The following is a 17,454-nucleotide window of genomic DNA, read 5'->3' on the forward strand; positions in this document are numbered from 1 at the left end:
CGTCACTATTCAAGGGAGGCTACTCTGTTGCCTAGCGCACAGTCAACATTAAGGCGATGTGTGGGTAGATCTCTCCTGAGCTGCTATTCAGGTAATAGGGAATAATAACATCTCTGTGTCATTGTGTGTGTCATATGTTTATGATGTTCAGTATGCACTTAGACACTGTTAGATGAAATGTGTGTGTGTGTATATATCTACAGTATCATGCACACCTTTCTCGATGAAACAGCTATTCCTATTTTCACTTTCGATTCCAGGAAATAGGAAGTAACTATAAGCTTGCGATCTGTTATATTCGTGTTACATTCCTTGATACTGTATCTGTCTGTGTTTTTCCTAACTTGGACTTTCTACAGGCGGTTCAGGCTGCTGTTTGTATTCAAGTGCATGTTGTTTTTGTACTTAATAATTTCAAGCCGGATATCGACGCGGGTCGATATTGAGACAGACACAGCGCCATTGAGCCAGTTGCCAGGTATGCGATGTGTGTGAAATGGGGTTAAAGTCGCGTTCAATATGCCTGCACTAAAATGCCACGTGGACCAGTCCGGACTTATGTCCGTTTAATAATGCTGGCACATTGAAATACCGTGTAACAGTTCATACTCAACATATACCCGGCTCGAACACAATATACATTGCTGATTGGCCCGTGTCATTCCGAGGTAAGCCGGAAGTAAAATTTATTCTCAATACTTTGAATAGAATGCGGACCGTCAGAGAACATCACAATACGTTTTCATTATTTCATTTTTCGCAAATGTAGGCACAATAATACAGGTACTAGTGAGTGAGTGGGTATGTTTTTACGCCGCTTTTAGCAATATTACAGCAATATCAGGGCGGGGGACACCAGAAAAGGGCTTCACACATTATTTGTACCCATGTGGGGAATCGAATCCGGGTATTAAGCGTATAATGAAAGTAATAAGTTGCACATGATTTTATATTGTTCTAAAACTGGCGTGTCTTTTAATAGGTAAATACCGGTATCAAACATCCGTGCATATCACAATGGATATCAAATTTGGAAAGCCAAATGCATCGCCTGAGTGACTGGATTAAACAGTATTTCAGTTATTTCACGGCGTGACATAGTCACGGTTGCGGATCCGTGAATATCCGGTCAGAATTAGTCTTCAGCAACCCATCCTTGTCTTAAGACGCAACTAACGGGATCCGGTGGTCAGGCTCGCTGATTTGGTTGACGTCACATACTTGAATAAACACAAACTGCAAATAAAAAGTAAATATAATTTTTTAACTAAATCTTCCTTGCTTACAATAATTCATATACTCATGCCAATAATGGTTGTCACCCCCCTCCCCACACCAACCCCGCACACACACACACACACCCCACACCCCCTCTCCAATTAAAAATATTGAAGGGGGTGACAACCATTATTGACATGAGTATATATGCTATCACTCTCAACTTCATCCTCACAATCATCAAACACACTCATTCCCTTTCCCCTACTCAACACTCAAAATATCACAACATTACACTACACATGTCATTTTAAAGAAACACACAACAGTTCATATGATTATAGTATATGCATTAAATGAAGTATACAGACCAAATGCATCGAAAGTACTAATTAATAGCCAGTGTACTGTACACAATCACTGAAGATGTTAATATATGACCACAAGTGGAATTTACAGTCAGTTCAGATCTCTTGAGGAAGTTGAGGAGTCCTTCTCCAGCATGTAGATATGGAAACACTTGTACACTTGATCCTGTGTACTTTACACAGTAGGCGGCATGTCGGTATGATCTCTGTGGACCAGCTGGGTCAGCCTTACAGGAGGGCATGTCATTGTCCCCAGACACTCAGATGTCAAGAGTCCAAATTCACGGGCGGCTTGTCAGGGTCGATCCCTATCGATCGGTGGGACAGCCTTACGGGGTGTATCACCTGCCCCGGACGCTGGATATAAAATCACACCATGTACTTGGTGACTTTACACATACAATATACGGACATCTTAACATACACATATATTTCACATACACAGGATATGTCTACAGGGCTGCTTTACTGACCCTTGATACACAGCACTACCACATTACTCGTGACCTGCTGACTGATGATTATCATTACGCCAGTACACTACCTTACTTACACTATAATATGATATCATGTAGATTACAATCCCATCATATTACTAACCTCACCAATAATAAGAAATATATTTAGCCTGAGGTTACATATTTTAAGGTGAAATGCCATTAATCTCAGTGTATGAACAATTCATTGACACATTCTAACTAAAACATAACATAAAATGATAATATAATACTCACACCAGTCGAATATACAGGAAAACCAGCCAACCTGACACACACATACAGTTTCCAGCTGGTATCAGACTCACAACTTTCAAATCAGTCCTTATATACCCCCAAGCAATACCCGACTTCATTGGCCCCCAACCTTACTTCCCAGATACATACAATGGTCTCCAAGACATCTCCAACACAGACAGTCGCTCACTGGTCACATCAGCTTACAAGTCCTCGCTCCAAATCTATCACACCTCAAATACATGAAATATGGCATACATTATACGAATTGTGATCTTGACAGTTGACGCATGTCATCGTATGCTAATTGCGTAGATCGATGCTCATGATGCTGATCACTGGATCCGGACTCGAATATGTACAGACCGCCGCCATATAGCTGGAATATTGGTGAGTGCGGCGTTAGACAACAATCAATCAGTCATGGTTGTGAAAAGCCCGTAGTGATGTTGGTCTCAGTTATTTACCACTGTAGTTAGAATCATGAGAATGGGTGTGGTGCTGATGAATCTGGAAACCAGGATTCAAACCCAAATTGGTCCGACTCAAACCAACCAGACCAGGTCTGGAAAATAATCTACCCTGAAACATGCAAGGCAGTGGATGAAAGCAAAAGTCCACGAAGTTTGCAGGCTTGGTAGCTAGCATCCGTCACTGGGTCGTACCACAAGGTCAACATATGAATAGGCTCTTTGGACATTTTAGTCACAAAACCGTCTCCATAACCACTAAACTTACAATTCCCACAAAGACAGACATATGTTTCAATGAGAGGAGGATCCAAAGAGTTCGTGTTTCCTGTTGGAAGAGACCTGTGGCAAAAAAATCTTTCTGTGTTAAAACACCTGTCCTCCACCAGCGGATATAAAATGGTTGATATCCTCAATTGTATAAAGGAATCGGTCGCCCGACCTCAACTGCTCGGGCAGTGGTGTAGCCAAGTGGTTAAAGCGTTCGCTCGTTACGCCAAACACTGGGGTTCGATTGCCCACAAGGGTACAATATGTGAATCCCACCTCTGGTGTCCCCTGCCGTGATATTGCTGGAATATTGCTAAAAAACTAAACTATATAGTTTCAGCCCTTGTCATTTCAAGGATACCTTTCTGAAATGTGAGTAGACTGAGGCACATATTGGTAGTCCAATCAGAGGATGTTTTACAAAATCTGCATATGTTGAGTCCGTGTGTTCCATGTGTAGTAACGTGGTCGATGCTGTGCCACAGTTTGTGCTGAAACACTGTTCTAAATATTTTCAAGTTAACTCGTCAAACTAAATTGTTTGATTTCAAACCCAGCAATATCAGGGCAGGGGACACCAGAAATCAAGATTCATTAAGATTTAGCAACTAGAAGACGGTGGTCACTTTGTCAGCTAGTTATTATATCGGTTATATTATCTCGGGTCACGAGAGGGGCATGGGTTGATGTACCCTCGATGTTTGTTTATGTTCCCTCGCCCTTCGGGCAATGGGAACATAAACAAGCATCGAGGGTACATCAACCCTTCGGGCAAAGGGAACATAAACAAACATAAAGGGTACATCAACCCATTATAATAATCAGTCATGGGCCCCGAGGGACCAGTGAACAACGTATTTATCTTACCGAACACCTTAATGTTAAGTTTGAATTGTTTGAAGCACCGGTACAAATCTTTTTGTAGCCATCGCTAGATTTTGCTGACAAGAAAAACAGAGTTAGAGTTATCTCCCTTCCATCGATTTGCATTCGCAAAACATCGGTAATTTCCGTACATCATACGTGATTCAATGTTATTCGAGATAAAGAATTACTACCACGAAGTACAGAATGAGTTGCCATTGGCAGCGGGGTACATTGAAATGTTACTCGCTTGTAAGCGGGGTACATTGAAAATAATAGAAGAGCGCTCAGCCAATCAGAAAGCGACATTTATGTGTGAGATAAGATAATAAGATATAAAGTTTTCAGCATATTAAATTCCTGTCGACTCTATTTAATTTGAAATGTTTATTTAATTTATATACCGTATTACTGCAATGGTTAACGTATAAACTGTGTAAATAAATTTTGCAGTTGCCACGATTCCCTGGCCGTAATATATAGATATTGCCCAAAGAGGCATAAAGTCCTATCAACTCATATGATCAGGTTCAAATAATTTTCGAATCTAAAACGGTGTATGATCGTCAAAGATCCGTGTATATCTTCCAAGTTGTAATATCATGAGTGGTCATGGATGTGTTTGTTACAGGATGGATTCAGACTCTGTGTTCCCCAAATGTGTGGTGTGCAGCACCTCCTTCAGGTACAGAGGACCACAGCCGCACCTGCTTCCCTGTCTACATCCTGTATGTGAGGACTGTCTCAAGTCACCGGAAGTCACAACTCTGGACTGCTCTGTCTGCTTGAAGAGTCATGATAAAGATGTCGGGAGTTTCCCAGTAGACGATGTTGTTCTTGGTGACGTTCTCAACCAGACAATGAAGCACCGACCGTCAAACTTCAAATGTACCAACAAGATGGATGGGAACCAGGCAATGTCTTGGTGTCAGGAATGTGAGGACTATTTCTGCGAGCACTGCCATATATCTCACTCAGAGGTGAAAGCAACTAGGAATCACACAATGAAGTGGATTTCTGATCTTCCATGTACATCGAAAATGTCCCAGTCCGTCTGTGAGAAACACGGACAACGTTTGGACGTCTACGATAAAGACTGTGACTGTTTCATCTGTTTCAAATGCCACTATGAAGATCACGTCAGTCACGGTACCGACACAGCCAATATGTTCTTGAGTCGTGAACAAGACGTCTTCAAAGTTTACATTATATCTGCTTCAGAGAAGAAGGAAAAGATAATTTCAGCAAAAGAAACGGTTCTTGCACAAGCAAGACATATTGACGAGAAGGCCGTTTCTCTCCGAGACACCGTTCAACACACTTTTTCTGAGCTGAGAGATGTGATAGATCAGCGAGAGAAGGAGGTGCTTGTGGAGCTAGATAAGATTTTAGACTCCATGAGGAAGATCAACGACAGTCGACTCCCTGTCCTGAAGTCATCAGAGACAAGCTGCCAGACAGTCCTTGACTACATCAACGGGACTCTCCTCTCCGCCTCACCTTCCCAACTCCATAAAGTGAAGAGTTCCATCACACAGGCCTTTGAGTCTTGTATAAAGGCTGACGTTCCTGCTGTTCACAAATACGAACCGTGTGTCGTCTTCTCAAAGCAAGGTTTACCGGATTTGAAATCCTTAGTATCATCCTTTGGTGGTTTCATGACTTCAGTTACCCAGACGGAATCACCTCCGGAAGCATCACTTAAAACAGGTAACTGTCGCTTTGCTTTTTACGTTCTTTTCAACCAGATTCAGGTGATCATGTAAGATGTTATGACTATCTTCTTCAATCTTCTATTTTGATACTTTCTATTATTTGAAAGTTATAGTGATATGGTTGTGCGTGTGTGTTCTGGGCAGTGTGTTTGTCAGAAGTGTTTATATGGATTTTGTAATAGTCATTTGCTGTGTCGAACCTATAGTTGTCTCGAAGTAAAACCTTTCCACTGTGTATGCCTTCATTATTCGTAATTCATCGGTTCTGTCAAACATCGGCTACCTCGAAGTATTCACGCAGGTCCCTTCGACGTCGACGTATCTAACTACGGTATACGTTCATGTTATTCAAAAACAATTGTATTCTACATGCTATGAATGGGTTACTCCTGTTCCATCAAAGCAGGTTTTGGAATAAGGATAACATGTCTAAATCCCTACTAGCATTGTACCCTGTGTATTTCTTGGCTATATCTGCAGTTGATGTTCTTTCAGGCCTTCAGATGAAACTGGAAGCAGATATTGATGAACTTCAGACACAGAACAGAGAGGCTCAGAGGGTAAATATTTTTTTAGTAATAATGTTTTGAACTATGACAGAAAGTCTGAAGACCCGTAGGTATGGGAGCTGTTTATGCATTTAATACGCTTTATTTATCTCAAGTGATGTAATCTTATCAAAAGAGAAGTCACTGAACCTATTGTCATCATAATAACAAGATCAGTAACGATGGTCACAGTAAAGAACATATTCAGATGTTGAAAGTGCTCTGTTTATTTATACCGTCCAGCTAATCAGTGCACTGGAAAAGGAAGCCTCTCAAAATGAACAGAAGGTGAAGACTTTGCAGGAGGATGTATCCAGACTTCAGGGGATCGTAATTCAGTTGCATCCCATGGGTAAGTTTCTTCAGTAGAGAATACATGGTACAGTCGTAGATGATAAGAAACCCTGTCAAGCCATTATTTGCTTCTTGTAAGAACCTTTTGTTTACGAGTGTCACATGTGGTGACATTTCTTAGGTGAGGTGAGGTGAAATTGGGTTTAAAGTCGCTTGAGAATATTTCGCTCATATGACGACGTGCATGCGTGTGTATGTGTATATGCGGCTGCTTGTACTAGCCCAGACTGAAGCTGGTTTTATAGTGCTAGCCCACTGAGATACCATGCTGCAGTGAAGCATGAATACCCCACTCAGACACATTATACTGACTCCAAGCCGACCAGTCCTTCAAGTACCATATTTTCACGTCTTTTGGTGTGACGCGGTCGGGGATCGAACCCGCAAACTTCCGCTCTCAGGGCGGACGCTCTAATCACTACACCACGGAGGCGGTCTGACATTTCTTAATGACTGTTAGTTACATTACCAGTAACCCCGTATTGAATATGCCTCTTCCTCATTACTGATATATAAAGTGGGTTTGTTGTTATACGCCGCACTCGGCAATATTAGGGCTATATTACATCTACCTGTAAACAATGAATACAGTGATTGACATCATGACCATAGGTCACTTTACGATGACATCAACCAAGTCAGGGAGTTTGACCACCTGATCTCATTGGTCGAAAACCATGGGTTGCTGAAGAATAATTCTAATCTAGAACGTTAAGTGGGCTACATCTTAACCATGAAGTATATCCGACAAGCAATTTACCATCCTTACAGGCAGGGCGATATATGTCTTGTAAACGTTATGTATGCATTACAGTGACAGACAAGCCTCGCCCCAAGCAATAGCAGTAGAATAAATCCAAATTAGTTATCATTCATATAAAACGTTCAGCTGCCTTTCCTTCCTCACAAACTCCTTCATCTTTCCTTTGGGGGCGATGGGGTAACCTAGTGGTTAAAGCGTTCGCTCGTCCTGCCGAAGACCCGGGTTCGATTCCCCACATGGGTACAATGTGTGAAGCCGCTTTCTGGTGTCCTCCGCCGTGATATTGCTGGAATATTGCTAAAATGCGGCGCAAAGCCATACTCACACATTCATCTGTCCTATAGAACTATTGAAATTGTTTTATTTCTGATCTTTTTCAGAGATTTCTTATAAATAGTGTTACTCATTCACAGATATGCAAGGCATTTATATTTTGTTGCTTTACACACATTATCCAGCAAATAATAAAATGCATTCTCTCACAATGTACTTTTTCTGGTATTAACGTAACACTTAAGGTACCCAATTTTTCCAGGCAACGACAAAGACACTTGGCTACATGTGCTTGGTACAGTGAACAGAGCCCCACATGTTGTTCTATGTAAGTATATTTTCCTCTAATGTTTAAGTATATTAAAGGACAACTAAGCAAGGAAGTGTAACAAGCTCTGTTCACATGTTATGTATAAATGAGTTATTATTTACAGCGAGAAGGAAATCCGCGAAGTGATGTTTCAGTGAAGGTACAGGAAATAGATCATATGATCAGAGAATGTTAGTTTTTAAAAAAACAACTATTACAATAATGACACACGCCATCAGTTGTAACATCCGAAAAAACTGGGTGTACTCTGAAATATCTCCAATGTAAGATAACACATCTATAATATAGTATGACCAGAAATTATTGAGAATTTTAGGAATATGTTGAATTGGATTTCTAGTATAAACAACCTTGACCAGCTATCAAGTGCTTGGTTTCATTCAAGAGAGACAACTCCGTTAATCCTTTTTTCATTAGTTGTGAAGAGCTATCCCCCATCTATAATTTAAGCTGTAAACTGTTAATACAAATTACGAAAACACATTCTTCGTGCTTGATCTGAAACACGAGGTCACGAAGTATCATAGACGCAATATGGTTTGGTGTTGAAATAATTTATTAAATGTAATTTTTTAAAAGAATAAAGCTGACATTCATTTCAGAAAGAGAGTGAATACTGACCTTACTGACAGTGCACGTATCCGTTTGAGAAAATATTAAAGGACAACCATAGAAGGTGGAGGGGGAGCGGTATATGAATCCCAGTGAAGTCGGGACATAGAGCCTTGTGATGACATTGGTGGTATTTCTGCCGTGACGAGGAAACGCTTTAACCATCGCTACCCCATCGCCCCGGTTATAAATGATATCACCAGGATGACTGAATGGGTGCATTTCTTAGGCGCCATGTATGATAGATATTAGCCGTTATCTATAAACAGTGTATTTTGTTTCATCCTCTGACAGGTCCAAAGATGATGTTTGATTCCGACAGAGTAAACCTGAACAGAAGACACATTAATGACAAAGGCCTTCTCGTCAACACCAAACATCTTCAATGGAGAAGAGTGGGCACTAGTGGGAAGATGTTCAAGAACTACTGCGGCACCTGCAGCATCTCCCCACTGCCCTCTAGCGGCCTGGTGTACTGGGAGGTGGAGGCGGATGTGGAACTGGACAAGCCTCTGGGTGATCGGGAGCTTGTGTTGGAGGTCGGGGTGTGTGGAGAGGATGTCATGGACAGTAGTCATTATATCGGCGGTCAGCCTAATTCATGCAGTCTGTACATATCAAATGGTGAGAATGATGTGATAAGGTATATAGCTATTAATGGAAAGGATGCAGCAACAGCTAAAGTGTTTGAGAATAAGGCAGGAACATCTGTGACATTAAAGTACGGAGTTCTTGTTGATACTGACAAGATGGCGGTATCCTTCCTGGACACCAACAACAGAGAAGGTGTTGGGATCTGGATGTATTGTTGACAACAAGCCACAACATGGTGCTGGATACAAGAAGAAGATGTGGCCTGTATTTGCAGTTTATAGTAACCCAAAGAGAGTTGAAATGAAACTCGTGAGTGGACCGGATCTACAGATGGAAGACTGGAAGAAGAAGCTTCTCGAAGACGCCAGCCATATGTGTGCTGAAGGGGATTGATACCGTGGCTACAATCACTACTTCCGTGCTCAACGTTAACACTGGTAGACATCACAATCACAGGAAGTGCACCTGTTTTTGGACATTTGCCTAAATGTTAAATATGTGCAGAGATTATACATGACTGACTCATGACGTTTTGTGCATAATTGGCAAAGAAATCTTATCTGCTGTTTTCGTGGAAAAAAGAACTTGCTACAGGGGATTTGTTTGAAAGTATATTTAATAAGCAATTGGAGAGTTGCTGTGGGTTTGTTTCAGGATATTATTGTTTCTTTGTGATTGGGTCTGTTAATGAGGATTGAAATGTGAATCTGTGCTGACTATAAATCTATCTGACATGTGAATGCATGATCCTCAGCCCTCAAAAAGAATTAAACAAAATGATAGAAAGATAAATAATACGTTGGCTCGCATATGATAAGTGTTAATCGCATGTTGATCATATGAGTTGTGATAAGTCACCTAAAGTCAATATCACAGCCTTAGAATGCATCTTGACCAAAACGTATTGGTTTTGAAATTAATCAAATGAATAGTCAGTTGTATAATCAAACCAAGATCCAGGTTGTAATTGATTCAAGATAGTAACGGTTGCTATCTCCCATGAAACCCCTTTGTCCCTTGATCCGTTTGACCATTGAACACTTCTTGTATCATTTTGGCGTCGATGGGGTAATGAAACAAATATGAACATGAAACAGACACCAGTATAACACAAGCAAGTACTTGGTTTGGCTTATACGCTTTAAGCACCAACAGTATGTGTATCAAGCACATGGCTGCTCTGTGTCTGTGTCCTTGTCTGGTAGGGTTGTATCAGACGCCGATCGGATTTCTTTTGTAATAGATTCATGTTTGGCACATGGCTGAATGTCTCCACTCCCGAAAAGCAGAAAAATCAGGGCAGCCAGAGAAAACGACCCAAATCCGGTGAAAAACGCATACTGCCATTCTTGTCGCGTTCCCTGCAGAAGAAAAATACATTCGTGAGACAAGTCTGTGTCGATGAGCCCAGGTTTTGTGTGACAGATGCAGAACGTCGCTGGTTTATTTGTTGATTTACTCTCTGATAATACAAATGTATAAGAGAGAAAAGGGGACGAGAGAAGGTCTGGGCGAGTCGAATAGACCTGGAGCATTTTTCTATTCGTACTTTTGTGTAAACAACCCCTTTTGCAGCGACATTTACAAATAAGTTGTTTAACAAACTATCATTAAACTTTTTACACAGTTCACTATTTGTTACGAGGGAGGAGTGCAAAGAAAGAAACAGCTTGGTGTACGTGAAGCAAAATTTTAATGATAGTTTGTTAAACAACATCTTTATTTTTCGGACATGAATTCTGCCAAAAAATCACAGAGTTGGTCTGATGTTTTGATTATGATCAGTGTTTCACTGAGTATTACATGTGTATTAGTTTTCGAGTTAGATTGCAATTCATCGGTCCGCTTTTGAGCCAAACGGACGATAACATAATCCAACAGAATTCACTTGATTTCTGATTTGTGTAACCTAACCGTAACAACTGATAAAATCGAAGATCCATATTTTCTGTGGTACTAAAATTGAGAAAAGGAGGAAATCTATTTTGAGTAATGTTTTTATTTTATTTTGTGTATTGATATTGATTGTGTACAGATCTGTTAAATGTACGTTAACCCAATCTGTGTATATAATTTCACCCCGTCGCTTTAACACAACAGTAAAAACAATACTAGTTTATTGATGTGATTCATGTTAAATTGATTGAAAAATTAATATACAGTTTCTTTGAGACATATTGTCATTAAAGATGATACACCTTTACATGTTTTATGGTACACTTGCAGATTACCATTTCATATGTTGATACAATCGCGTTACGTTTAGAGAGAAATTGTCAGTAAAAAGAAGAAACCATCGCAATTGTTTGTATTGTGTTTTGCCAAGTCAGTGGCCGTTTAAATGTTGGTCATATGATAGAGATATTTTCCATGCATGAGATAATTTTCCTATGTATGGATAATATAAAGTTTAAAATCCCATTCCATGCTATCTTCCTGATTGAGATGATCAGTCATCAAAACACTCTCAGACACATGAACAAACTAGATATCAGAAAATCCGGTGAAAACACCCCCAAAGTCTAAAGAAATCTCTGCCGATACAACACTTTCAACACTGGAACAGGTGCTGTTATACCAAATCGGGATTCAAACCCATGACTCTCGGATCCAGGGGCAATGAACCATACATGAGTAAACAGTGCTCACAGCAGCTCTTGCGATCTGTGAATCACATATATTATATGATATCTGTATGATCGAAGATTTGTTCCGTTTGGTGTCGACATACATTAACCGTTATGGACGACACGATGTAACGGGCAATGATCCCAGTAATGCTGCTGCTGCAGTTCCCGAGACCACTAAGTGTCCCAGAGAATTGCAGTGCGATGTCGGCGTATTTTACAGCGAAGTTAAGATTGCCTCCAACAGCGAATCCTACCAATCCAACAGCTCCGACACAGCATGGTTATAGCTACCGGAAGCGGAAGACAGTTAGCCATTGCTAATACCAACATTGACAAGTCCGGAAGCATACACCCTTGAGAACAAGACAAAACGCCATTAGCTTATGTTGTACGGTAAACTTTCACTTCTTCGAGAAGATAACAGCTGATGATGTCATTGAGAATTAAGCAAAAGTAGAAAGCTCTTGAATATGAATGAGTATGGTTTTACGCCGCTTTTAGCAATAATCCTGCGATATCAGGGTGGGGGACACCATAAATGGGCTTTACACATTGTGCCCATGTGCTGAATCGAGCTCTTGAGAGTTTTTCACTCGATAAGAGTTATATGACTAGTATATTTACCTGAAAGTAAGCATTGATAGAACAAAGTGTATATATTTTAATTCAGCCCGGCTGCTATTGCTGTAGTATTGACAATTTGAATGACCTATTTCACCAATAAATAGTTTTCTGATGATCGAAGTTATAATTGTCTGAGGTGTAGAGTTTCGTGTCTAGTTATTTCTGGGTTTGTCAGCCACTTACCATTGCTTGCGAGTTTTCTAAACTGGTAAAAATCGGGCGTTTTTCACTGCATCAGCTTGACACGCCGTGATAAAACTGAAATGCTGTTCAAAAACTTTAGACCCAACCCACTCTTAAGAGGGAGATTGGGGTAACATCTGAAGTCAAATATAACAAGTGAGACAATAAGAGGAGCATTCCCGACACCTCAATCGTTGTATGTATTTAATATTGCTAATAAGGTCATCCACCCCACACACTTCTCATGAAAAGGTATTGTAGCTTCTACGTTGTGGACGTTTTTGTAGCTGCTTCCTGCCCAAATCAAAGATTCGGATCCAATACCTCCATGGGTTTGGTTTGGTTGTCGCCTAACGACACTCAGTACTATTCCAGCTATATGGCGGCGTTCTGTAAATAATCAAGTGTGCCAGACAATCCAGTAATTAACAGCATCGATCTACGCAACTGGGATACGATGACATATGTCAGCGAGCCTGACCACCCGATGCCGTTAGTCGCCCCTTACGACAAGCATGGGTTACTGAAGCCCTATTCTAACTCGGATCTTCACGGGTACCTCCATGGAACAAGGACAGGAATTACCTAGAGTATTGAGGAACCTCCTGGTAGCACCAACACTTAGAAGTTTCCTGGACACCAGACAGTTGGACATCCCACTGGTCAGCACCACGACACCCCAGAACACCAGGTACGGCAACGTGGAGTATAATCCATTTGCAACATAATCATCTTTCACAATCGCCGTTTATATTGCCCGTCCTCATCTTGTATTGTAGGTTGCGATGTATCTGAAACGGTGTTGAAAACAAAGAGCCTAGGACTGATCCTTGTCGATCCCCTCAGGCAACTGTAGCCTCACTTAGATGGCACAACCTGATACTGATGTCAAACACCCAAACCCAGTACAAAGCACCCATCTATATGGTGCGTATATATAGAACAATTGGTATATATACCACATATACATCTTGTCTCGGAACACTGACACACAGAGAACTGGTATAAATACCACATATATACACTGATACATCGGGTAGAACAGGTCCTCAGGTCTGGTTCACATTCAGTCAGTGGTTTGATACTCAGTGGGTAGCCATGTTGTTTTCAGTCCTCAACGGCAACACGTACCTGCATGAACTGGAGAGGGACCAGGACTGTGCCATTACTGCAATTGATTGTGAGCAAATTTGTATCATATGTACAATGGGATTTTTAAGAAATACGAGTGTCTTTATGTGAGAAGTAGATCGTAGATATCTAACATGTGCGGAATAACCGCAACCAAAGGTGTTCTTCAGATAATCTGACGTTCAAAAGAAAGTACACACCTGATTCTTTGATAAAATATTTTCTTTAAAACAGCATTAATATTTACAAAGTCTTTTGATTCTGCCTTGTCACAAACATTGTGCAAGTGTTTCCAAAACAACACAGATATTGTGCCCAATTACAGCATTGCTAGCAAAATATTTATGGTTTTATTGGGAATAGTCCCAAAACACCAGGTGTGTACTTTCTCATGTACGTCAGTATATTTGTTATTCTTTTAATACATACATGGAACCATTTGTCCACCCATACATATATACATACATGTTTATATGTGTCTTTTAATGCATACACGCATGCATCCATCCATCCATCCATGGATATCTAACACGTATGGAATAAATGCTGCAACTGTGGAATAGAAGCAAAGCAATTCTTCCGATATTTGGTATTTTTTAATACCTACATGCAAGTATGCATCCATCCGTTCATACATACATACATACATACATACATACATACATACATACATACATACATACATACATACATACATACATACATACATACATACATACATACATACATACATACATACATACATACATACATACATACATACATACATACATACATACATACATACATACATACATACATACATACATACATACATACATCCAACATACATACATTCGTTCGTCACGTTAAATACATACGTACACACCGGTACAGCTAAAAAGAGGGCGGTGATCGTCACGCCGAAAACCCGGGTTCGATTCCCCGCATGGGTACAATGTGTAAGGCTCATTTCTGGTGTCCTCCGCCATGATATTGCTGGAATATTGCTAAAACATTCTCCCTCACTCACCTCTAGGCAAGGCGTCGTTCTATCCGGTGTCGCATTGATATTTTATGACGCTTCGTTCACTAACTGCTATCACGTGTCACTATTCAAAGGAGGTTACTCTATTGCCTAGTGCACAGCCAACATTGCAGTCGCGCCAGTTATGTTGTGTGGGTAGATCTCTCTTGAGCTTCTATTCAGGTAAGAGGGAATATTAATATCTTTGTGTATGTGTCATACGAATATTATGTTCACCATGACTCTTAGATAAAGTGTGAAGACAAATTAATTGTTATAGTTTTTAAAAATGAACCATTACAGTAATGATACATGCTATCAGTTGTAATATCCGAATAAAAATGAGTGTACTCTTAAATATCGTTTGCAATGTAAGATAACACGTATATAATATAGACAGTAATGATAACTAAAATACAAAAATATTAAAAATAACAGTCTTCGTCCAATATGGTCTGAGACACGAGATCACGACGTAACATAGAGGCAATATTATTTGGTATTGAAATATTTCATTTAATGTAATTTGTCTTTAAGAATAAGGTTCATAATCAGTTAAGAAAGAGAGTGAATTTTGACCTTTCACATAGTGCACGTATTTGTTTGAGAACAAGTTATAGAACACCCAATGAAGGAGGAGGAAGAGCGGGATACGATCCCAGTGAAGTCGGGACAAAGGGGCTTGTGATGCCATTGGTTGTATTTGAGTGAGTGAGTTTAGTTTTATGCCGCTTTTAGCAATATTCCAGCAATATCACGGCCTGGGGACACCAGAAATTGGCTTCAGACATTGTACCCATGTGGGTAATAGAAGTGTTCATTTCGACGTGACGAATGAACACTTTAAACATTCGGTTACCCCATCGCCATAGATGTATACGATGCCACCGGGACGACAGAATGTGTGTATTTCTAGGCTGCTAAAACAAGCGCAATAATATACGCGATGTATGATATATTAACTGTTATCTGTAAACATTGTATTTTGCCTCATCCTGTGACAGGTCCAAAGATGATGTTTGATTCCGACAGAGTAAACCTTTACAGAACACACATTAATGACAAAGGCCTTCTCATCAACACCACACATCCTGAATGGAGAAGAGTGGGCATTAGTGGGAAGATGTTGAAGAACTACTGCGGTACCTGCAGCATCTCCCCACTGCCCTCTAGCGGCCTGGTGTACTGGGAGGTGGAGGCGGATGTGGAACTGGACAAGCCTCTGGGTGATAGGAACCTTGTGTTTGAGGTCGGAGTGTGTGGAGAGGATGTCATGGACAGTTGTCATTATATCCTCGGTCGGCCTAATTCATGCAGTCTGCACATAGCAAATACTGAGAATAACGGGACGAGGTATATAACTGTTAATGGGTACGTATCAACAGCAGACCACATGTTTGAGAATAAGGCAGGAACATCTGTGACATTAAAGTACGGAGTTCTTGTTGATGCTGACAAGATGGCGGTATCCTTCCTGGACACCAACAACAGAAAGGTGTTGGGATATGGTTGCATTGGTGACAGCAAGCCACACCATGGTGCCAGATACAACAAAAAGATGTGGCCTGTATTCGCAGTTTATGTTAACCCAAAGAGAGTTGAAATGAAACTCGTGAGTGGACCGGATCTACAGATGGAAGACTGGAAGAAGAAGCTTCTCGAAAACGCCAGCCATATGTGCGCTGAAGGGAATTGATACCGTGGCTACAATCACAGCTCCCGTGCTCAACGCTGGTAGACATCACGATCACAAGACGTTCATCTGTTTTTGGACATTTGACTAAATGTGAAATACGTGCAGAGATTATACATGACTGACATATGACATTTTGCGCATAATTGAGAAAGAAATCCTATCTTGATTCAAGATAATAATGGATGCTATCCCCCATGAAACCCTTTGTCCCTTGATCCGTTTAACCATTGAACACTTCTTGTATCATTTTGGTGTCGGTGGGGTAATGAAAAATATATGAACATAAAGAGCACACCACTATGACACTGACAACTGAGTAGTTTGTTTAGTTTTATGTCACTTTAGGCACCAACATTATGTTTGTCAAGCACATGACTGCTCCGTGTCTGCGTCCTTGTCTGGTAGGGTTGCATCAGACGCCGATCGGATTTCTTTTGTAATAGATTCATGTTTGGCCCATGGTTGAATGTCTCCACTCCCAAAAATCAGAAAAATCAGGGCAGCCAGAGAAAACGACCCAAATCCGGTGAAAAAACGCATACTGCCATTCCTGTCGCGTTCCCTGCAGAACAAAAATACATTCATGAGACAAGTCTGTGTCGATGAGCCCAGGTTTTGAGTGACAGATGTAGAACGTCACTAGTATATTTGTTGATTTACTTATCTCGTCTCTGATAAAACAAATGCATGAGAGAGAACAGGGAACGGGAGATGGTCTGGGCGAGGCGAATATGTCCGCTAAGAAGACATTTAGAGGATGCCAGAGCAAGGCATTTTTATATAATAGAGATGATATAGTGGAAGAAGTCAATTTTTTACAATTTCCATTCTGTCAGAGTACTTATGTTCAACGTCTGAGTCAAGACAGACGATATGAATAGAATAGGTTATTTTATTGTTAATAACAAATGTTTATTTGGTAAACTGACGTCTCCATTCTGACCTGACAGCCCATGAATCCTTTATATATTGACCAACGTTACGTTTTAGATGAAGAATTTACTTTATTGGAATTCAAGACGACATTATTATACTTAGAATCTCAAAATCGTAGTTCCTGATGCTTTTAT

General features: G+C 40.5%; 2 protein-coding genes across 5 annotated transcripts in view; one reads left to right on the forward strand and one right to left on the reverse strand.

Moving 5' to 3' along the window:
• On the forward strand, window positions 1-11,411 carry LOC124260759 (E3 ubiquitin-protein ligase TRIM33-like). 4 transcript variants are annotated; one of them, XR_006894163.1, is made up of 7 exons: window positions 1-91; window positions 4,556-5,634; window positions 6,135-6,199; window positions 6,431-6,539; window positions 7,840-7,905; window positions 8,815-9,944; window positions 10,051-11,411. XR_006894163.1 is itself a non-coding variant. In XM_046695069.1 (6 exons), the coding sequence occupies exons 2-6, from the start codon at window positions 4,557-4,559 to the stop codon at window positions 9,330-9,332; spliced, it is 1,836 nt and encodes a 611-aa protein (XP_046551025.1). In that variant the 5' UTR covers window positions 1-91; window position 4,556; the 3' UTR covers window positions 9,333-11,411. The 4 variants fall into 4 exon arrangements, 3 of the variants coding, with proteins under 3 accessions (XP_046551025.1, XP_046551026.1, XP_046551027.1); XM_046695069.1 differs by having other exon boundaries at window positions 8,815-11,411; XM_046695070.1 differs by lacking the exon at window positions 1-91 and adding an exon at window positions 117-478 and having other exon boundaries at window positions 8,815-11,411.
• Window positions 10,278-17,454, reverse strand: part of LOC124260747 (uncharacterized transporter slc-17.2-like) — a 21,226-nt gene continuing 14,049 nt past the window's right edge. Inside the window, exon 10 of the mRNA XM_046695059.1 lies at window positions 10,278-10,475. Within this exon, the coding sequence (XP_046551015.1) occupies window positions 10,278-10,475 (198 nt within the window). The remainder of the gene's footprint in view (window positions 10,476-17,454) is intronic.

The sequence above is a fragment of the Haliotis rubra genome, unplaced genomic scaffold (assembly GCF_003918875.1).
Source record: "Haliotis rubra isolate DU_JTF1 unplaced genomic scaffold, ASM391887v1 Scf773, whole genome shotgun sequence".
Taxonomy (NCBI): Eukaryota; Metazoa; Mollusca; class Gastropoda; order Lepetellida; family Haliotidae; genus Haliotis; species Haliotis rubra.